We start from the raw sequence: 24,227 nt of genomic DNA, 5'->3' as shown, positions 1-24,227 counted from the left end.
GCAGAGAAAAAAAACAAAATTAACAAAATTAAAGAAGATGGAACTAATAAAGTTACAACTAAACTATGAATCTACAACTAAACTATAAAGTTAATAGAAAAGTAGTAGAATTAGTTAAAATAGCCTAAACCTTGTGTTTAGAGGATGTTAAAAAAACAACAGCTGAAAAATAAATTAAGATGAAACTGGATAATTTAATTTTCAATAAATGATATTGGAATACTTGGGTGGCTAATTGAAAGAAAGATAAATTCCTACTTTATTCTTTACTCCAGATAAATAAAAACTTTTTTAACACATAAAATAATCTCATAAAAATGCTATAAGAACATGTGGAAAAATTAAACAAACTAAACCCTCGGTGGATGGGAGGCATTTCAAAATTTGATACAAAATTCAGAAACAACAGTTAAAAAATATATAGATATTCATGTGGAGAAAATATTTACAACTCATTCAAAGGCTTATAATTCATTCAACAGTGATAATGTCCAACAATTCTTGAGAACATTAGATACACAACAACAAAGTTGACAGGAAAGGGAATACAAGGATGCTCTTATGTATGAAATGAGTCTTGACTATTCTGATAACAAGACTATAAGTTAAAAACTCACTTAGGGAGCTGTGGGTGTGGTCGACAGAGCACTGCCTCTCATTCAGGAGACCTGGGTTTGATTCTGGGCATCACACCAAAAACAATTAACAAAATCCCACTAATTTTATTCTCTTAATTCAGAAAAAAGAAAAATAACGAGTTTATAAAACAAAATATATTTTATTTTATAATGTATTTTTGGTTTTTGTTATACAAATATAACATTTGGAAGAAATTTTTTCTTTTAAAATTTTTTTATTGTTAAACAAATATTGTGAACTACTTTGTAAAATAAAAAAAATTTTGAAAAACAAAAAAATTTAATTGTGATTCTGTGGCTTATAATACTGCTCTGACTGACTTCACTCAGCATGATATCCTTGGCGTAGCAACTACACTGCTGCAAAATTCATGATTTTGTTCTTTCTCAGAGCTGCATAGTACTCCACTGTGTATATGTACCCCAACTTCATCTGTATTTGGGCATTTGGATTATTTCCAATTTTGGCTAGTGTGCTAAGCACAGCGATAGAAGCATTTCTTAATATAGGCAGAAAACAGGAAACATTTCAATGGATACCCAAAGGAGACTGGGATGTTTACACAACGGGGAGACATGTTGCAATCTTTATAAAGAATGATGGAACTACATGTTCACTGGGGGTGAGTGAAGTTCACTGTGATTTGTGTAAATGTGCGAATAAGTAAATAAATATTGGTGTCGATATTTTAGGTGCCTTGAAACCCACAAGGACAGTCAGAAGTTGGTATCTATAGCTCCCTCTAGAGAAGTAAATTGGATTGTAGAAGAGACTCATTTTTTGTTATCTACACTGGTTGGTACCTCCCCAAATTGGTAGTAAGCCCAGGCATTTAACAAACACTTTCATGACTTAAACCTCATAATTAGAGATATAAAATCCAGCTACTGATTTCTAGTCATTAAAGACACATGATTTTCATTTTAGCTGCTCAACTTTTTACGTTTTGATTTGGTCATGCTGCTGTTCCTTTGTTTGGACTTTTTGCTACTGTATGCGAAAGCCTTGACTATCTCACTAAAATTCAGCACAAATAAATCATTTCCATTAAATCATTTCTATTGATGAAAGTTTCTTTTAAAAGAATGACTGTATGTACCAGTAGTAAAGGACATACTACCATGTAAATGGCAGCCGGGGGGAGACTGGAGGGTTGCAGGGAACCTGGGGTCACTGGTGGAGGAATGGGGACAGTGGTGGTGGCATGGTGTTGGAGCTTTGTATGTCTGAAACAACTCTGTTATGAACAGCTTTTAAATCACAGTGTCTTGATCATAAAAATATTAAAAAATAAATAAAAAGCCCCTCTTCTCTGTGATAAGGCACCAAACTGGAGCTGGGGGGTAGGGCAGATCCTAGAAGGACTTCCCTTACTTCCTTTCCCTTCTCTTTTGACCTAGAGGTCAAAATATTCTCTCCCAAATTGTCTAGCCATTCCTACATTTCAAAGGTAAGATCATCCATACCAATGAGAGCCTCTTGCTTGTCTTCTAACACGAAAAGTCTAAACATGTTACTTCTTAGTCATCCATATATTACAAGTCAACAAAAATTCCGATTACATCTTGCCTTTTGGTTTAATTACATTTCACATTATAATGATTCCATTTAGAAATGCCATGTGTCCTCAAATAAACAAGTAAAACCCAGCTCATGTAAATTTTAGAACCAAGATTTATGAAATCATATTGTCCAGGTGTTTTATTATATTACCTTGAAATTGCATTGTTTTCTAGGGTAGATTATCTGTTTATTCTTAAGTTATTCCATTATGTTTGGATATGAAAAATAACACTAGCTTTCTCAATACAGGTCACCAGGCTGGCTTGGCTGATGTGTTGTTTTCATACATTTTTATGATGTTCCTATAGTAAACATAATTTAATAAAGCCAAAGCACACTAAATAAATAATTGCATCTAGAAAAGCAATAAAAACAAATAAAATTAGTACTTTCATAAGTGGAAAGGTACTTCAATTACTGCTACCAGCAACAACCCACCATAAAATGTGTAGAATCATTTCCCTTATGCATATTTCTGGAATATAATAATTTGATTGAAGATATGAGGCAGCACACAGGAGGCCCCAAATTGTGAAGTGTATACAGTTTCCAACAGACGATGCATAATATCAATCCCTGGCACCTTTAAAGAACCCATTGTTTTATTGGCATGCACACTTGGCTATGACCATCAACCATGTGCTTAATCACATTTCCTAGCTTGTTTAACTGAAAAGAAATTCTAAATTCTAATTCTAAGTGGCCAGTAAAACAGGGGTAATAGAGACACCTCACCAATTTTCGCCCAGCTACCTTTCTTTGCAGTGAGGTTTCAGTGGGAGGTTTGGGGGCACTGAGAAAAACGTAGATTGGAGAAAATTATTGGTCTGTCAGTAATATTAGGTATGACTATAGTACTGACCATAAAACCAGGAGCCAATAGAGCAAAGCTGCTGATTGCAAGGGCACAGAGCAGGGTAAGGGGACTGGTACAAAGTCCTACCAGTATTTCAGTCCTGCCTGCAATCTGGACAATCCAGACCTTCTGGATTAAAATGAAGAGATTTCCCATAGAGTCTGTGGCAATTAAAGAAGTTGAGGGCAGCAAGTGGATTTCTGAAGATGACTGGTAAAAATCTTCATTGGTTCCCTGTATCCAGTGGCCTTTCAGATGACCCTCTTTAAACTCTCATTCAATTCTTGGGGATATTGGAAGCACAGAGCATTAGAACAGGACATTAGTGCTCAAGAGAACAAACTAAAATAATATTGAGCTGGCTGGTCACCAGCACTCTCTCACAGCTTTAGACAGAGCTGAAAGTAAAGAGAAAGATAGAGAGTAGGATTTCTGCAGGCAAGAGAGACAGAATAGGGGCTAATCTGCTTACTTTCCAACCAGCCAACCCTGGTTCGATCCCCAGTCTGCATATAGTCCCTTGAGCAGAACTACTAGTGAAATCTTAGCATAGAGCCAAGAGTAATTAAGCCCTGAGGACCTCTGAGTGTGCCCCACTCCCTTCCCACACAAACCCTAAAAGAAAGAAAGGAGGATTGCATGATTTCTAGACTTAGAAATGAGCTTTCCATTAGTACCTGCTACTCACTAGAGAGCAGATGGGGAAGGACCAAACAGTAGAAACGAATCAATGTGGGACCACAGAGACAGCTCAAGGGTTAAGGTGCTTGTTTTGCATGCAGGTGCTCTGGTCCCATGCCTGACACTGCATGGTTCTCAAGTGTCTTTGGGAGTGAGTCTCAAGCACAGAATTGGGAGTACACCTGAGGATATGGTCATCTGTGGTCCACACACACCCTGAAAGTGAAATTTACCAAGCTGGTGGACTGGTGGGAAGTTCTGACAACCTTGTAGAAAAAGCTCCAGAATCTTCTAAACTTGTGAGAAGCAATTCCATTATTTCCTCCCTCCTGGTAAGATTCTCTCTTCAGTTTTCATATGAAAACCTGGTATTTGGTATCTCACATATTCTAAACCCCTTAGCTTTCTGTGCCTCCGATTCCACTTTTTATGCATTTTCTCCCTGTCTGGGAGAATACACTTTTCATATCAGAGAAAATGAGCAGAAAAGGAGATTCATGTATGAACAAACTGTCATGCATCAAAGGTGGAATAGAAGAAAAATTTTCCAATTTTGGTGTAGTGGAAGTCTTCAGAAAGGAGGTAAGGAAAGTGGCCCTAGGGTTACTGACGAGTGGCTAATCACAGAATACAGATTTGGGAAAAATTTGGCTTCAGTTCAAAGGTCAGTTGTGTGACGTTGGGTCAATTTCACCAGTGACACACAGATTAACCCTTGTAGATACAAATGAGGATTTAAATGAGTGCTGAGTGCTATATAAAATCACTTTGGCATCTGGATTCCTACCCTGCAGAAGATGCTAAATGTGTGTGCCAGATAAATAGATTATTTGTGTGTTATCTTTTTCTCTCTGGAGAGTCAGCTAAAATGTCATCCATGTGAATACATTCTGAATTCTTTATGAGCCACCAATAAAACTATGTGAACACTAAACCTGGACATTTTTTGACAGTAGTGTATTCTAGGAAACTAACTATTATGGGCTGAGTTTCATCCTTGAAGAATTCACATGTTCGGGCTGGAGTGATAATACAGTGGGTAGGGCATTTGCCTTGCACACAACAGACCTGGATTTGATCCCTGGCATTCCATGTGGTCCCCCTAGCACTTAAAGAGCAATTCATGAGTTCAGAACCAGGAGTAACCCCTGAGCATCTCTGGGTATGACCCAAAAAAGTCAAATAAATAAATAAATAAATTCATGTGTTGATATTCTAACACTATTTAGCTCAGGATAGGACAATTAGAAGTCAGGGTGTTTGAAGGGACAATCAAAGTAAACTGTGGTCACCAGAGTGGTTGCTAATTCATGCTGACCCTGGAAGAGGAGATGCCCTGAGATGAGGACGCATTTCAGAATAAAAGAAGGAAGACAGTGAGCAGACACAGCTTCTAGCCTCTGAAGAAAGAAGCCTCAGAAGGTCCACCCTACTTGATAGACATGTGACTGCACTGATCTCAACCTAAAGCTACAAATCTCCAATGCATGCCTGCACTCCATGGTATGCCACAACTACTGTTTGCTTTTCAGTCTACCTGCTGATGGCTGTTTGAGTCCTTAAATGATGCTCTCACGAGCAGCATTGCATTATAAACTAGGTGTAGGATTCTGCACATTTTCATTACTTGAAATTCTCAACAGGGGTTTGCCTTCTAGCCATATAAAAGTCTATGATTCACTTTCTAGGAAACTGCCAAAACTTTGCTTGGGGTCTAAGCTATTTCTTCCTCCTGCAGCCATGTCTGAGGTTTTCATGATTCGGCATATTTGTCAGCACTTGGGACTGTCAATGTGTTTTACTGTACCCATTCTAATAGGTGGGAGTGCTCCAGTGATTACCTGTCACTCTTTGTAAGGAACTCACCTATCCTAAATAAGCTCAAGTGCTCGCTGATGGATGCTGAGCTAGATTAATTCTTCCCATTAGAAGAAATGGGAAAGGATTATCACCAATTTTTTGAGGTAGGGAGGGATCCTTCTGATCTTAAGGTGAAAACAAGTGGACATGCAAGCTTCAGGGCTAAAAATACCAAGTCTGCCATTCGCCCACCTTCTGCCCATGTAAGACAAGGTGGAGCAAATGACAAATTCCAACTGGATCTCCTACTTGGAAATGGAGCATCCTCCCTGCCCCCAAAACATACACACACACACACATAAATACACACACACACACACACACACACACACACTGGACCATTTTAAAGTGTTGACTATGGCAAACTGTCTACACAATGAAGAATGACTTAAAAGGGTCACAGCCAGGAAAGTCAGGCCCAGAAAACTCAGAAACTTGACTCCTCTGGAGAACATACTTCTTCCAAGTTCCCAAGGATAGTTTCTGAGTAATATTTTGTAGGTATGTTTCCAGGATTGAAGCCAAAAGTTAACTTCCACCAGGATAGAAAAGGAGCGATATTTAACATTCAATGCAGACTTCTGCCAAACAACATTTTCTCAGAGAGCCCACAGTTGGATGTGCAAGTTGAATTAAGCTGCAGAAATAAAAGAAAAATGCAATTGCAGCCACTGCAAGTTCTCCAATGTCAGAAGTTCAATTGGGTAATACCATTATCACAGCAACAGATCAATAACTAGGACATGGGATGTTTATGCTAACGTCACCTTAGAGTTAAAAATGCGATTGCAGTTCTACCGAGTTGCACTATCAGGAATCTATTTACCCAAGAGAGAATTATCTATTATCGAGAGCAGACTTCCTCTTCCCCATTCAAGATAAGTGCTCATTTTTTATTCAACAGAGGAGTACCTGGTAAAACAAACTCTCCTTTCACAACATCCATGCACATCAGACTATGGCCCAAGGAGAATATCCAGTGAGGCTCTGGTGGATGGATGGCCCACTGTGTAGGAATTCACAGGTTCAAGATCAGGGGAGAAAACAAGGTCAGATACAGTCTCATTAGTCATCCATATGCTTTGGAAATGAACATGACTTAATTTCAAGTTTCACAGTTCTGCTTTCTGTCATCCTTATTTATATTTAAACATATTATTAAAAGAAGACATAAGCATTCCGGGTGTGCAAATTAAGTGAGAATAAATCCTTCACACAAAAGAAAGGCCTTTAGAACACAGAGATGTGAAACAAGGGCACAAAGGACACAATCGAGGAATGGCCTCAGGAGGTGGCAAGAGGATGGTGCTCCAGGAATGGGTCCCCAGACCAGAACTCTGTGAATGTGAACTCACTTTCATCATCTTGTTCAATCCTCACATCAGTCCAGAGAGAACCCAATGACCATGTTCGCTTCACAAGTGACCAGACAGGCTTAAAAATTTAGGGAACTGAACTGAATCCGGGCCATCCTGTCCAGAATGCTCAAGAACAGTGTCCAGCACTTACAAGTGTACAGTCAGAGAAAGTGACTATGGCTCTGATGTTGATGCCTGCACTCACGTGAGCCAGTGAGGCACACAGCCGTCCCTGAAAACCTAAGGGGGTAAACCATGACCTTTCAAAGAAAACAGGGAAGCACCGTTGGTCCAGCTATGGGAGGGTGACCTGCAGAACAGGTTTCTGCTCAATGGGCAGTGCATGCTCCCGCTAAAGGAAAGGTGGGGAGGAGGGGCTGACCCATCCTCATCAGAGACCTTGGGTATGGCTTGCTGTGCATGGACAGAGGACTTGAAGGCTTCAGAAAACAAGACCCTCCAAAGGCAGATACTGTTGCTGATTGGAGTGGAGAGCAAAAGGGAAGAATCTGGTTGGAATGTCTCAGGTGATCCCTCCCCTCTTTCTACACTGTCACCTCTCCCAAGATTCTTAACCTTCCAGAAAGAAGCAGGCACATGAAGGTGGCAATGGTGTAGATTCTGCTTTAGTGAGACTGAATGGGAGGGGGCAACAGACTCCTGATTAGAGGTACCCACAGGACAAGTGGGAATAGCAGTGAAACAATTAATGAATGAGGTGCAAGTCCAGGGAACTTTTTGAGGTAACAGCTGGAGCCATATTCCAGGTCTACTCTCATGCTCTCCCTGGAGCTGAAATACTGACCCACAGGACCTCCAGCTTTAGTGGCATCACTGAATTCAGACTCCTCACTCAGAAGGAAGGGTGCTGATATTCAGCTCCACCCCGCAAATCTAGCCTCCAGTGTGACTGCTGACTTAGATGCGTCTTGCCAATATGAATCAAGGTCTGGAGACTGAGACCCTTGATCATAATGCATGGGTGCTCTCTGAGGCCCCCATTATTTCATCCCTCTGTAAGTCCTGGAGCTGATCATTTCAGCCCAGACTCCCACCTCTACTCTCAGGAGCCACATGGCTATCCAGTGAGAGAAAGAGTCAATGATCCAGAGTTCTCTATGACCTTGGAAGGGCTAGGGATAATATCAAACTCAAAAGTCTCAGATAAAGGGGCTGGAGCAATAGTACAGGGGGTAGGGCATTTGCCTTGCATGCGGCCGACCCGGCTTCGATTCCCTGCATCCCATATGGTCCCCTGAGCACCACCAGGAGTAATTCCTGAGAGCAAAGCTAGGAGTAACCCCTGTGCATAGCCAGGTGTGACCCAAAATTTAAAAAAAAGAAAAAAGTCTCAGATGATACTGACTCCCTAAGTACATTTGTTGAACCGAGTGTTGGATGACAACACTCAGAAATCAAGAGCAGAGCATCCTCCTGGATCCAGAGAATTCAAAGAAGTTTATTTAGCAAAGTACATTTTTGTACCAGCAACCCCCCGCCCCATCAAAACACACACACCCTGTTAAATGCTCTGAGGACAGGCAGAGGTGACTAGCAAAAGAAGTCGCTAAAGCCATGTACAGAAGGGCCTAGGGCTATATGACTCATCAGACAGATGGATGTCTCTAGATTTCACCGACGTATGTTTTGGAAGCTATAATATGATTATCACTATGCTCTTGGGGAGGGTCCTGATACATGAAACTTTTCATAGTGGTACAATGATAGCTCCATGATCTAATAGTCATTCATTTTCTCCTCCCCATGGACAGTCAATGTATGTTTTCCCAGCTGCCTTCTAAAAGTACTTTTACTGGCACTATTATTCAAAGAATATTTTACTCAGAAAAGGAACACATTGATACCATAATTCTACATTTTATTATTTTATTATTCTCAGCTCTAATCTGAGAATCTTGAATCCTCAACACTCTTGATCTTCTACAAAACTCAAAGACTTACTCTTTAAGATCCAACAAAATGCATCAAATTGTGCAAACGTTTATTTTGTGGTAGTTTCAAGCAGTGGTCTTTAGCCTCCAGTCTAAAGACAAGATAGGTTAAAATCCATTTGTTTATCACCTGAGTTATAATTGCCATTTCGTGGATTGACATCAGTATAGGGTATTTTAAAAGGTACGTGGGTGTTTTAAAAGGCCACAAAGACTCTCAGACAAAAATACAGTCATTCACTAGCTACATTGTCCATGCAGAATGCTTAACCCCTCTGTGCCTCTGTTTCTTTAAGTGGGACACATAATTGCACCTATAACGTAGGCTAATTTTGAGCACTAAATGCATTTATACATGAAAAAACTTAGAAATTTGCCTCATAGAGGCCTGAAATATTAATGTGATTTTCTTTCACACCAACCCTGGTTTGATCTCCGGCATCACATATGGTCCCCTGGACATGGCCAGAAGTGATCACTGAGTACAGAGCCAGGAGTAACCCCTGAACACATCTAGGTGTTGTCCAAACACCCCTTCCTTTCAAAAAAGAAAGAAAATTACTTAGAAGGTAAACAGTAAATTTTACTCAAGTGCTCAGTTATTATGACTAGTATTTTTAGAGCATTATGATTATCATAATAATGGTCCCTTTGAAACAGAGGTAGAAAGCAGAGACACAAAGAGACCATTTGGAAAAATCATTTACCAGATGACGTAGTATGGCACTGGGTCTCAGACCAGGACCAAATCAACCCCATGTGTGTGTGTGTGTGTGTGTGTGTGTGTGGTGTTTAATAGTGGAAAATATAATCCTTCTAAAGATAAACTACAGCAAATCTTGCTCTCTATAAAATTCCCTATGTTCTCTCTTTACCCTCGAAAAAATATCCAGAGTCTTTATCATGACTGTGATCTTTATTGGTCTCAACCTAAAATACTCTGACCTCAGCTTCCAGCATTCAAGCCTCGGCTGACCTGTGTTCTAACCGGACTGGTTTTCCTGGCATTTCTTGGATATCCTTGGACCTGACTCAGGGCCTGTTCCCTCTGTTTGGACCATCCCTCACCCCCTTAAGGCATCAGGGAAGGTCCATCTCTGGCTCCCTTGTCCTGCTATTCTGCTCTGTAGAGCACTGTCACTCCTTGGCATCACACTGTACTAAACGGTTATCTTCTGTCATTTGGAATCCATAATGTCACCTAATTTTACTCAGAGTAAAAATTCTATGCAGAAAGTGCTCTTATTCTCATCCTATTTTCATATGCAGAAACAAATGCAGAGAAAAGGCAAGTTTCAGGTTAATAACTAGTCGGCAGCAGGGCTGGTGCTATAATCAGGCCTTGAACCACACTCTTCAAAAGCAGTGGTTTGGTCAAACTTGTACCCCATGGTGCCTATATGTCTGGGAAGTATGGACAAGTGGCTGTAACAAGAAAAAAGCTCTAATTGGTAACACTTGCTATTTTATCCCAAAAGACTGAATTCAGGGACTCTGGTACATGGGGTACTCAGAGCATATTTGAAAAAATATATTTAAATATTTTGAATGATAACGAATAATGGGCTGGAGCGATAGCACAGTGGTAGGGCATTTGCCTTTCATGCAGCTGACCCGTGTTCAATTCCCCCGCCCCTCTCCGAGAGCCCGGCAAACTCCTCAAAGTATTGTGCCCCGAACGGCAGAGCCTGGCAAGCTATCCATGGCATATTGGATACGCCAAAAACAGTAACAATAAGTCTCACAATGAGAGATGTTACTGGCGCCCACTTGAACGAATAATAAGACAAAATGGAAACAAAAACCTATTCTGAGACCGTCAGTAAAAACCCTCCTGTAGAAATCCTTAGCATCTGGGACATAGGAAATCATGAACAGAACCATTGAGCTTTTCTGTTCTAGTCTGAACTTTCCACAAGGATAGACTGAAAAGTAGGAGACCTGGATTCTACTGCTAAGATTCATATAATATCTATGTATGTAATATTGCTCAATTGAAAAGTTTAAAAATAGATGATGGTGATGATGTATGCATATGTGTGATATTCTATATGTACACCATATAATAGGGAGGGTACACACTACACAAGAGGGAGGTTGAGGAAATAGTCACTCGGTTGGTGAGAGAATAAAATGAGGAACAATTTAGAAGATAATTAGGTAAATTTATCAAAATGGAAAATATAGATATATTTTTCACACAATCTATTCCAAATTGTTTCTTCTACAGAAACACCATTAAGCAAAGTTATACATGAAAGGAATTGATCCAATGAGTAAAAGGCTGGGGACTGATTAAAGAAATGATGGTATCATAATATTCTATAGACATTAAAGAATAGGATGGATATACATAAGCTGATGTAGAAATATTAGCTTAATGTATTGTTAGTTAGAAAAAATCAATGCACAAAAATTTGGGGTCGTTTTCATTTTTATAGAATTTGGCAAAGAGAAACAGATATGTCATTACCCACAACCATAACCCAAGCTAATGTGGGTTGCTTATATAACTTCACAACTATTGACAGATAGATAAAATGTATACACATAAAAAATATTTAGACTATAAAGCAAGTTCTTAACCAGGGCCACTTGAAAGAAATGAGTCGAGATAAAGAACTTTTTACTTTAGCAAATAAGAGTTTTTAAAAGTTGGGGGTAGGGAGTCCCCGAGTGGTGCTTAGTAGACCGAGGTTGCCACCAGTGGTTCTTGGCAAACCAGGCCAGCAAGTCCATGCAAGGGGCTAAGGATGTAAAACTGCTTGAGCCTTGCGATGCTTAGTATACTTGGATCATCCTGAAAATGCTGGAGGCATTCAAGGCTTCACCCCATGATGCTCAGCAGACTATGTGATGCCAAAACTTGAACCCACACCAGACACAGGCAGGGCATGCCCCCTAACTGCTGTACAAACCCCCAGTCCCCAGTAGAGATTCCCAATTCTCAGCACCATTCTTGTATCTCATTTAGAATTTCCATTGCAGCTTTTATCATGTAAAGTCCCATGTGGGGAGATCAGAACCCCTGTCCCCCCCCCTAATTCCCAGTGAACACAAAAGACACGTGTGCTTTTGAGGAGAGGTAGCAAGGGCCCAGAGCCCATGGGGAGAAAGAGTGACCAGGGGCCCAGTGCCTGCTAAGATCCATCTTTGACAGGCAGACCAGGCTGGTGCTTCTCCCCTTCTGCCTGTCCAGCCTCGTCTGTGTGATGAAACTCTAATCATGCTCAGGTTAGGTTGCTCCAGGTCATACTGAAAACTGAAATGTGTATATCCCCACCATTGTCACTCTATTCCTCACAACCACCAGCACTGCTGCATCCCTCATCAACAACACTACCACCACTGACATCAGCCTCGCCATCGTTGTGATCAACTTCATCATCAGCATCAACATCACCACCAGCATTGGCCATGGACACAACGCATAGAGCACAAACTATGCGTCAAGGTTGAGTGTGAACTCTCATGAGGCACTGCCAACTCATTTGCTAAACCCACATGTACTGTGAGCAAAGGGGAAATGTGACTAAACTCATCATTTGTGCTCTTCCTATTTCTATGCACACCAACCACAAATTCATGAGGCTATTCCTTATTGCCTTCTGGACCTCACATGGGCTCACTGACAAGTTTTAAGTCCAGTCATAGGAAGTTATAATAATAAGTTAGAATGGAATCTGGCTAGAGGAAACAAATCCCTTTAAATGTAATGTCCATTTGTCATGAACGCAGACATTTTTATAAGGATTTTCCTGATATTTTAGCTGTCTTGCTTAATGTTACCGATATGGTGAGAGTGTTTTTTTATTCCAAAGTGGCACTTCATTTCTGGTATTCTCTACATGAGACTGAAAAAGTCTTTTAATAACAACTCTGAAATGCTTTGTGTTCAAAATTGAGGCTTTTAAATGAAATAGGTTTAAAAAAAATCAAATGTGAGCACAAATGATATTGTTCTGTGAGGTTACAAAAATAAAATAAAGTGAAAAAGCTAAAAAAAATTTTTTTTTCCCAGTGGTGCAATGATCCTGGCAATAGAGCTCCCTATCAAGGCAATAAATCAGAGAGCTGAGAGAGGAAAACAAGCCCCCAGGCTCTGGGGACATTCCCTGCAGGCACACAGGGATTAGTCTAATAGCAGCGGGGCTCCTGGGGCCCCAGGGACCAAGGTTGGTCATATTGAGCCAGAGAAGGGCCTGTGTAGACCACCTGGTGAGGCCATCTACCAGACCTCTGGTGCCAGCCTCAGCCATGCCCAGGTCCTCTCTGCCACCTACTCATCTTTGTCAAGAGACACCAAGGCTCAGGTACCTGTCCCCCGACACCTTGCACACTGCCCATCAGAGCTCAATAAATGCTGGAATATAATGGCAGACTGAAAATAAATGGCAGACTGAAAAAGCATCAGAATAAATCACTGATGCAGCAGAGGGAAGAGAAGACCCGGGAAGGTCAATTCCAAAGTCACCTTCCTCCTCAGAGCACAAAGCCACTGGGCTTTCTAGAACACAGGTGAGGCCAAACCAGCTGGCCCTCAGACACCTGGAGTCTAATTTGCACTGCATTCCCCAGGGGTTCCTAACAAGTACCAAAGGTGTCACCAGTCTTAAAGGACACCTTAAGATAACACTTTCCCTTGGCCAACCTTTCTTAATCACAGCCTCCTCCCACTCCTTCTACTGCCAAGAGGCACCTGATGCGGTGGCCATGAACAGCAGGATGCAGCAGAGTTCTCAGCACTAATGGGGCTGTGGGGAGACCCTCCTGTGCCAGCACCAAGGGTGGGCTGGGAGGCTCTGGCCCGGCCTCCCGGGAGCTCAGCCTATCAGGGAAGCCCAGGCTGCCTGTTGGCTCAAGGCTAGAGGCAGCCCAGGAAATCATGTGACTTGTGATTTCCCCCGCATCCCTTCCGAAGCCTCGGCATCGAGCCTTTTCTCTAGCCGACATACATAACTCCCCGTGACAATAATGGGCTGTGCATGTGTACCGAGGGGAACATAGAATTTTTATCTCTGTAAAAATGGGACTAGCGTGGTACAAGCAAAGTTTTTGTTTTTTTCCCAAGGCTTTTACTTGGGGCAATATATTGTACATGTGGTTGAGGGTTTTTTTCCTTCTTTTTAATTTTAAATCGAGATTATGAACATATTTTACGCAGGTTAATATATCCTTTTCATGTAAAATTTAACTGAAACCCGTTTGAGCACATTAACGACAACAAGAGAAATTCTCCGGTTTATTATAAACATCCTTCAAGAAACCTGAAATGTGTGTCCTCTGGAAATCATTTTACTGGGATTTGGGTTATTATTAAAATCCTCTCAGAATTCTATGGCTGATCTCTTATGTGCCTTAAAGTCCTTTTCTGATACATATCAGATGAAAATTCCTCTTGGTCTTGGCAATATGTTCTGGGTGGTGAAATCAGGGGTTCTTTCCTGACACCAGGCAAACACGGAACAGACATGACATCTGTCCCTGGTGGATCACTGTGAGGAAGGTGTGGGGTGGGAGTGGGTCCCGTCAACCATGGTTGAACAAACTCCAACTCTTCTGGTCTATGTGCTGTTCTCACCATCCTGACTGATGAGAGGAAGTGACTTCCTTGGAACCTCTCACTCAGAGAATGTCAGAGGCCTGGTGTCATATTCTCCACACTGTGGCAGAACTCTCTACCTGTGAGAGGAGATCCCAGGACAGGGCATACCAAGTTATCCAGGAAAGCTTTTCAAGAATGAGTGGGAGTCAATGATACCCTTTGGCAATGTATTGCATGATTTCTCTGATGAGATGTTGATATTCAGAATATATAAAACCCTCATGTAACTCGACAGCAACATGAAAATCAACAACATAAATGAGGGAAAGACTTGAATAGAAATTTCTCCAAACAAGATCTATCAATGGTCAATAAGAATATAAATCGATACTCAATCTCACTAACCAATTAGGTAAAGGCAAATCAAAAGCACAGAGTTAACAACTCAGACTCATTAGAAAGGTTAGTCACTGTCACTGTCATGCCATTGCTCATTGATTTGCTCAAGTGGGCACCAGTTATGTGTCCATTGTGAGACTTGTTACTGTTTTGGCATATAGGATATGCCACAGGGAGCTTGCCAGGCTCTGCTGTGCGGGAGAGATACTCTCAATAGCTTGCTGGATTCTCCGAGAGGGGCGAAGGAATCGAATCCAGGTTGGCCACATGCAAGGCAAACGCCCTACCCGCTGTGCTATTGCTCCAGCCCTGGAAAGGTTAGCATTTTATTTTATTTTATTTTATTTATTTCTGCTTTTTGGGTCACACCCGGCAATGCTCAGGGGTTATTCCTGGCTCTGCACTCAGGAATTACTTCTGGCAGTGCTCAGGGGACCATATGGGATGCTGAGAATCGAACCTGGGTCAGCTCTGTGCAAGGCAAAAAACCTACCAGCTGTGCTATTGCTCCAGCCCCAAAAGGTTAGTATTTTAAAAGAAAATAAAAATAACCCAAGCCCATCACCAGATGAATGGAGAAGCAATCCATGCCCGATATGGACAGAGAAATACTCAGTCTTAGAGAAGAAAGAAGTTCTGAGACACATTGCACCGTGGATGAATCTTGATGACACTGGGCTAAATGAAATAAACAAAAACGTAAACAAATATTGTATAGTGCAGCTCCTGTAGCACTGCAGCACTGTCGTCCCATTGTTCATCGATTTGCTCGAGCGGGCACCAGTAACGTCTCCATTGTGAGACTTGTTGTTACTGTTTTTGGCATATTGAATACACCATGGGTAGCTTGCCAGGTTCTGCCATGCGGGCGGGATATTCTCGTTAGCTTGCCAGGCTCTCCGAGACAGACGGAGAAATCAAACCCGGGTCAGCCGCATGCAAGGCAAATGTCCTACCCGCTGTGCTAGAGGAGTTAAATTTAGGAAGACGATGTTAAAGACTGGTTTCCAGAAACCAGAGAAAGAGAAAAAGAGGAGTTGGTGCTTCATGAGGACCTAGTTTCACAAGATGGAGAGTTCTGGGTTGTGATAATGTGAACATACTGCACTGTAGATTAAGACAGAAAATTGTATGTGTACTGTAGCACAAGCAAAGGAAAAACAGTCAATCTGTGTGTCCACTCTAAGGAGCTGACAGTGTGCTACAGAGTCCTTGTAGAATAAGATATGGAGAGGTCATTTCTGCGTGGTCCTAGTGGAAGAGGGAACCAAAAACATGGGTGAGCATGACCTCTCCTTGGAGGAAATGCTAATACGTGGGTAAGCCTAGGGATGGGGGGATGGGGCCCAGAACTGGCCCTGCAGTGAGATAGGGAGGTGGTGGGAGAGCAAGGAAGCCATGAGGGAGTAGAGAGAGAGAGAGGCAAGACAAGCATATGGAGAGGAGGCATATATGCATCATAGACCATCTGTGGACTTGAGAGAAGGGGAAAGAAGATGCCGGAGGGGACAGACATCCCCTGAAGGTGGGAATATCCTCAGGCAGGGCAGGTCTAGGGGAAGAAAACGAGTTCAGTGTGTACTGCGGTAAATCTGGGATATGCATGGGGACTTGAGGGGAGTCCCACAAACAATGGGTAGGACCAGTCTGGAATTGCCTTGAATAGGCAACAGCTCAGGGCTCTGGTGGGCAGCTGCCGTACCTACCAGAGAGTGCCAGAGAGTGAACAATCTTCCATGCAATGTGTTCACAAAGGAGAGAACCCCAGGACAGCAACCATTTGCAAACAGAGGGCGGGGAGGGACAGTAGCCAGGATAGTAGACATTAGAAGTCAGCTGGGGTGGGGGTGGCCGGTGACCCAGGAATCTGGTAGCGCATGTCAAAGGGCTAAAAAAACAGATTCTCTGTGAAGTGCCATGAGGCCAGGCAATGGGGAGGTCACCTGTGCAGAGGTACAGCCTATGTCCAGGTGAAGGGCTGAAGGGGCCAGAAGGTCACATGAGTGGCAAGTGAGTCATTCTGATGTCAGTTCAGAGCTCTGGTGGCAGCTTGGAGGGAGGCAGAGAAGAGGCAGCTAGTGCAGGATGGCAGTGGGGACACAGGCAAAAGTCCCACCTCCATGGGGTTCCAGGAAGGAACAGAAGCTGCAGGGAGAGAACACAGCCCCGTGGCCTGCACACAGGAAGCCAAGCCTCACCCTTGGGACAAGGAGTTCTGGAAGAGTCTTTAAAGTGGGAGCAGATGCAGTTGAGGGTGTGTTTAGAAAATGCTCCAGCAGTAAGTGGAGGCTTGATGGGAGCAACAGACACAGGAGGCACCCACTGGGAAAGCAGGGCTGATTTAGCCCAGAAGTTTCTGGTCTTTAGGCTTCTGCTTACCAGTACTCCTTAGAGAACCAGGGCGGCCTGACTGACCCTCAACAGCCACCCAGCGCTCCAACCAGTGACTTCACAGCACTGGTGGCCGCTGGAGCACCCCTTGGGGAGGTGGGTGTGAACTGGAGGTTTGCTCTTCTCCTTCAGTTAAGGCTGAGTGCCTAGCCCGCTGTCCTCTCCAACTCCCGCTTCCTCTTTGCTATTCTCTGTAAACATCGCGGCCTGGTCTGCACACCACAGAAATGGCTTGTTTTCTCTTCCCACTTGGCCTCCAAGTCAATAAATGACCTCGAGCAATGGCAATAAATCAAACACGCTTCTGGCTTTCTCTGCTTCTTCCGAAACAAGGCCACAGTGGCGGCTTCTCCTGGAAGGGGATGGATTTGCTCAGAGACATCTGGGAGCTCTGTGGCCGGGTTACCTAACCAACCGAGGGGAGGAAGTGGGGATCCCAGAAAGTCTTTGTGGTAGGGGATCTTTGAGCGAGTATCCACCATTCCCCTGAGTCCAGTGTAAGGGGAAAGTTTTGTGAACAGGCACCCATGTCCCCAGAGGACACAGAACTTCTGCAGCCTTCTACAATGATTGGCGTTACGTGTGAAAGCTCATCAAATGGACTGACAACACCGTCATTGCAAAACGCTCACATGAAAGCTCTTTGCCTCAGTAGCTCATATTGGAAGTGGATGGATGTGTTCATTTTGTTTGTCCTCTTGTGTGTTTAAACTAGTGGGGTAGAGTGCAGGGGCTCAGAATACCAGCTTTGCAATCTTCTGTCATGAGTCCAAATCTCCAGCATCCCACATGCTCAGCTGTTTCACATTACAGCCCCGCTCCCTGTGACATTAGGACTCACATGTGCTTGCTAACAAATTTTAAAGTCGGCCTCCGTTGCACCACGGTCCAGTGTGTGCTGTAAAGAGTCACAACCCTGGTGCACATTACAACTAAAATTCTCTTAGTGCCACTGCTTGAGAGTACAAGCATGTGTGTGAGTATAACCAGAACTCGGTGCCTCAACTAAGAGTATGACCTCCTGTAAGCACGTGTGCAAGCACCATAATAAAATAAATAAATAAAAAGTCCAACCTTCTGTGAGCACTCCAGCAGAGCTGCAAGCACTTCAATCTAATGTGTGAACCCCCACCTCTACCCCCATCCTACCTTCCTGTGAGCACAACAGGAAGTATGCATGAGTATACAACCCTGGCCCCAGCAACATCAACTACAATGAAGGGAGAGGGGAGGAGGGAGAGAATAAGAAATAAAATATATGGGCTGGAGGGATAGCACAGAGGGTAGGGTGTTTGCCTTGCATGCAGCTGGCCTGGGTTCAAGTCCCAGCATCCCATATGGTCCCCTGAGCACTGCCAGGAGTAATTCCTGAGTGAAGAGCCAGGAGTAACCCCTGTATATCGCTGGATGTGACCCAAAAAGCAATATATAATATGTGTATATGTATACACACACACACATATATATATATATATTTGTGTGTTTGTATATATATATATATATATTTCAAAGGCTGAGGAGTACATTTGTTTTTTTATCAGGGTGGTCTGGGCCATACCCATCAGTGCTCAGGGCTTACTCCTGGCTCTGTGCTCAGGAATCACTCTGGCGGTGCTCAGGGGACCATATGGGGCCTCAGGGGTTAAACCTAGGTTAATCACTTGCAATGAAAACACTGTACCCCACTATACTATCTCTTTGATTCCCCCTGAGGGGCACTTTTGATACCCTGACTATAGAAGATCTAGAATATCTTTCTCACCTCCTTTAGCTCATGGAGCCTTACCATATTTGATAAGTCCTCCAATCTCTGCTAATCCTTAGCATATGTGTTTCTCAAAGGTTTGCATCATCCTGAGAACAAAAGAAATGGTTCTCACTGGTGATTATTTAAAGGATAAAGGTGGTGGGTCCATCAAGATTTTGTGTGTGAATGAAGCCCACAGAACATCTAATAGAGGAGCCAGCACCCAGTAGATGTTCAATGTGGGTTCTTCCTTCCTGTCAATGAGTCAGCAGGCAGGCTACTCTGGGGTGAGTATGGGCCATTAACACTCTTGAAAAGAGGTTGGGGGCCGAGGCATGTGGCTGCTTTCTGGGAAACACTGTTTAGAGGGACTGGGGCAGAGCAGAGCAGAGAGAGCACTTGCAGAATTAAACACCTACACTGGTGCAAGTCCAAGCTCTTTTCTCAATTACCCACCAAGGTCTGTGCGAGTCAACAAGTAGTTATTGACTTAGCTTCAGCTACCATCAAGACTTATTGATCTGAGAGATAAATATTGACCAAATTGAGACTGAGGTCAATGTCAGCCTCATGGGAAAATAAATCTTAATATTAACCTAAACCTGCAGACATGAGACCTGATATTTTTTACTGTAAACTGCAGCTCAGACGGAGGCCCATTTGCCATCAGCTCTTTTCCTTATTGTGTATCATGAGAGGTGTCAAGTGGTTTCCAATTTTACTTGTTTCTGGAAAATTTGATATGAAAAATGGTGAAGTCTTTTTGAACCGCCAACGATCGTGGGGCCATTTGGTATTTAAGTGTATTTAGAGTGCTTTGGAACTTAAAGAAGACAACCCGAGAGGAGTGGAGAGTGAGTGGGGCAAAGACCCTGACATAATGTATGGGAGGTTATGTTTGAGGGCTAATAAGGGCAAATAGCAAGCAGAGCATAAGGTAGTGGGGGCGGAGAGGCAGGAAGGGGAGGGGGTTAGATACTTCATGACAAAAAAAGAATCCTTCTGAATTGCACATCACTGCCTTGATTTACTTTCTGTAAAACTTAATGCTGTCCTACAACTATACGGTCCTACAAGGGCAGAATTATCACTCACCTATCGCTAAGTGTGGCTACCAGGCAGGCCCCAGTGACCAGAGTTGCTGGCAAGCATATCTGGAAGCTGGGTAGCCCAGCCCTGCTGAGAGGCATGGAGGCAGGGTTGACGCCCCTAGAGCAAAACCAGCACTGGGTATGGAAAGAGGAGCATGTCAGGTTCAACAAATAGAAAGAGGCAAACAAAAGAAAATCAATGGCAGCACATTAGAATTCGGGCCATGGTTCTTGCAGAAAATGTTGTTGCATGCAACTTCTTTACATGGGGCCTCAAACTTCATAAGAAGTTTGTATCTAGTGAGTGTACAACAGATTTCTATTGAAGACTTTGATGTCAGAGCATACCACCAGTGACTCACATTTGAATGTGGTTAATGAACACAAATTATAATGCTGGTGTCAATGCATTATTGGATAAAGGGAATGTGGAGATTATCAGGTATGGACTAAAGAAAGTTGGTCATTGAAGACTGATGAATTCAAGGACTGTCCATCAGGGCTGCTGTCTTCACCGAAAAGGAAACACTACCGATTCTTGGTTGTAGGAACTCACTTTTTATACTCGGTGTTTGTACATCTCATGTCTGAAAGTGAGAAGTGTTACTTATGAGATAGCTAAACATTTTCTCTCTCTTATTTATTTATTTTTTTTTGGTTTTTGGATCACAACCGGCGATGCACAGGGGTTACTCCTGGCTCTTCACTCAGGAATTACCCCTGGCGGTGCTCAGGGGACCATATGGGATGCTGGGATTAGAACCCGGGTCGGCCGCATGCAAGGCAAACGCCCTACCCGCTGTGCTATTGCTCCAGCCCCACATTTTCTCTCTCTTAAATCCAGTGTCTTTCTTAAAAAACATCTGTATTTGCCTTTACATTTGAGCAGTTTTTCTATGAATAGAACTCTCCTGTTTTGGAGATGCCACAAGAAAGGAAAGTCATCTCTATGTTGTACTTCCCCCAAATTCATACATTCATTTCTAGTCATCAGAAAGGTTCACAGGAATGCAAATCAAGTCACATTTGAAAAATCAGTATAGAATTGCATTGTGTGTATATGCCACCACTTCTTGATCCATTCTTCATCTCTCGTTGGAAATTTGAATTGCTCCCATATCTGAGTTATTGTACTAAGTACTGCAATGAATAAAGGCATTTAGGCATCTTTTCAAATTAATGTTTTTGTGTTCTTGGGTTTGATGACAAGACGTGGGATTGCAGGGTCATAATAAATTTTGCAGTACACTGCAACATGAATGGAATGGAAGGGTATCATGTTAAGCAAAATAAGGCAGAATGACAAATACCAGATGATCTCACTCATCTGTGGTCTAGAGAAAAACAAAACAAGGGGAGAGACAGTAATAAACGGTGACAATCCCTTGGCCCTGGATAACAAACAGAGATTATCAAGCAGGGGGAAATGAAGAGGAGGACTAGAAGTAACATAAGGACACCGATGGGGTGGGGGTGGGAGGCAATGTGCCCTTCAGAGCTGTGGAAAGTGTATATCAACACCATAAGCATTAACACTATTATAAACCTTAACAAACCACAAATTTTGAAAAATGAACTATCAGTCTTTTAAAGTATCAGGCCATGCAGGAAAAAAAAGGGAGACTGAGGGAGTCTCACACGATGGAGAAGTCCAGACCACTAGATGCAATACGAGATCCTGGGTTGCAGCAAGAAAGATTATACCGAGCTGGTCAAAGCTGGGAAGGAAGGGTAGCTGGGAACCCTCTATTTTATTATTTTATTTAATTGGCTTTTGTCCTACCAATAAAATGAAACATCAGTGTTAGGAGGCTATTTTCAGTTTACTGTCAAGGGGTCACTCCCGGTGGTACTCAGGGAACTATGCAGTCTCAGAGGCTGAACCCAGGACTGCTATGTGATAAGCATGTGATCCAGTCCACTGAGTGATCTCTCTGCCCCCACATCCTATTTCACGTATATGAAACATGTATATGAAACATGTGACCTTTTTCTTCCTTCTCTGTAGGATTACATAGCCTCAGGTAGTTTAGGTTTATTGGGTTACTCAGATCACAGTGCTCCCATTCCTCTGTGTTTATTTGTAACTTCTTTCTTAGTGTTCTGTTGACTTGTAAATATTGCTTTTCTCTTCTCCTTGAGTCCTTTGCATAGTTTATTCAGAGCCATGTCCTTTTTGTATGGACACAGGAAGACTTAGCAAATGCCATGCCTTTGTAACCTGGGGGTCATTTGACTCTATATGGTATTTTCCTCCTGGGCATCTGTTCTCTTGACCTAAGCCTCAGCTGCCCTTACTTCCTAGCACCCCCAAAAGCAGGGTCCAGACGAGGGACAAGACGGACCCAGGGCAAGCAGTGAGTTGTGTGCTACCCTGGCATCGAGATGGGCCTGGCCAAAGTGCCTAATGCTTAACTATATATAAGTTAAGAGCTTGATCATGGACAAATGTCATGATCCAAACAGTGATAACTAGATTTGGACCCTGCTAGGGTGAGGAATGATTAATCTGGCCTGAGTGCTGTGGTCTGAGTCTGTGGCAAGATGTTGCCAGGAGAGCTGCCTTGCCAGCCTCAATGTATCTCTTGTTATGTCCATACAAAAATAACTAGTATTAAGATGTTAATGAGTGTTTGGAATAAGGAGAGGGAAAAAAAAACCCTTAAGAGGTATCTTGCCTACTGGCAGTCAGGAAGGACTTTGGAATGCCCCTAGGTTGTGTTCCCTTTGAACCTGACAGCCCTCAGGAAGGGCTTTCTTATGCTGATTTTGCTACCTGGCAGTGTGCTACCTAGGGGCAAAGGGAGAGAGGAAAAGGGGGAAGGAGAGAGATGGGAGAGAGGCTGCAGTAGATCCAGAGGGAGGACAAAGCTGGATGTGGGAGATGAGAAAGATGGGAGATTGAATAAATGGTAACTAATCAGCAACCAGCTTGGCCCTCGTTCTTCCTTCGCCTGTCCTTGGCCAATGGCCATCCCAATCCAGCCCATACACAGCGGTTCCAGAGCAAAGCGGGCAGTGAGACAGCGGCCCGGAGAGCCCGCAAATGCACATGCCCCTCGGCGTTTTTTGTACACTTCCCTGAGGTGTGTAACGGTTAGCAAGGACAAGAAGAAGGTTACTCACCAGGGTGACTTTCCTTTGTGGTTTGAGCAGCTTCGGTTTGTGGAACGTGGTGGCTATGGGAGCTGTGGAAACAGGCCAAGGGTTCAGTGTGCTATTCTTCCCAGCACTCCTGATACCCACGCATCATCCCAGGCACATGCTGTGGAGACTTATGGACTCAATCCTGCCCCGCTGGAAGAACTTTTGGTTCTCCTCGAGATACCAGGGCATGTGTTTTGGGGATATTGTCTTCTCTCCTGGTCAACAGAACAACTCTGCAGTAAATGCTTCCCGTGACAATGAGGTTGAGTGCAGAGCAGCAGGTATGCTTGGTAGAGGCTGGGCTTGATGCTTCCTTGATTCTTTGTCCTAAAAGCATGCTAACACTACCTGACTTTTGTCCCCGCTGGAAACACTGTGATGTCACGGGGGACAGTCTTATTGCCTCCACATAAAAGAGCAGAAAATCAATTCTCTTCTTTGTCATACTCCTTTTCCTTGTCATGTAACTAATAATTAAATGATGTGGAACTTGGTCTTGGAAGTCAAACAGCCCTTCCTTCTAGGTCAGGCCACTGAGCTCTGTTTCATCTCTCATGCAGTAGGATACTTGACTCTGATTGAAGGAGACAACTATTTGATGCCCAGCTAGTGAAGAGGTTCTTTCTCTCTCCCCCAAAGATCAGCACTCCTGAGGCCTCCCAGAATTTCCTGCCTTCTAGCTTCTTTTATCCATCCAAGATATGCCCAACCTTAGCACCATTGTTTTTCACTATAAGGCCTTTCTGTGAAGTTCTAGTGAGGGATCAAAATGTAACTTGTATTGTGATTAAACGGTATTAAACTATATTTCAAATTCTTTGAGGTATGATTTTCAAAATATACCGAACTATTTACAGTCTGATTGTCCTAAAATGTTCTGCTCTCTCCTTTATAAAAATCAGAGAGCCTCCTTTCCCTTGAAAAAAACAGGAAAATATTGATAGCACTTTGCTTCCCCCTCTTTATTGATAAGGCATCCTAATAGCTTAAAATGATAG

The 24,227-nt window shown here is 43.0% G+C and overlaps 1 protein-coding gene across 2 annotated transcripts in view; it reads right to left on the bottom strand.

Moving 5' to 3' along the window:
- The window catches only part of VSTM4 (V-set and transmembrane domain containing 4), a 91,806-nt gene that overhangs the window by 2,239 nt on the left and 65,340 nt on the right, over nucleotides 1-24,227 (bottom strand). For both annotated transcript variants that reach the window (XM_055119167.1, XM_055119168.1), the window contains one exon: nucleotides 23,209-23,270. In XM_055119167.1, the coding sequence (XP_054975142.1) occupies nucleotides 23,209-23,270 (62 nt within the window). The remainder of the gene's footprint in view (nucleotides 1-23,208; nucleotides 23,271-24,227) is intronic.

Source organism: Sorex araneus, chromosome 11, assembly GCF_027595985.1.
Source record: "Sorex araneus isolate mSorAra2 chromosome 11, mSorAra2.pri, whole genome shotgun sequence".
Classification (NCBI taxonomy): Eukaryota; Metazoa; Chordata; class Mammalia; order Eulipotyphla; family Soricidae; genus Sorex; species Sorex araneus.
Note: the sequence above shows the minus strand (reverse complement) of the source record. Positions and strands in the feature narration are given on the sequence as shown.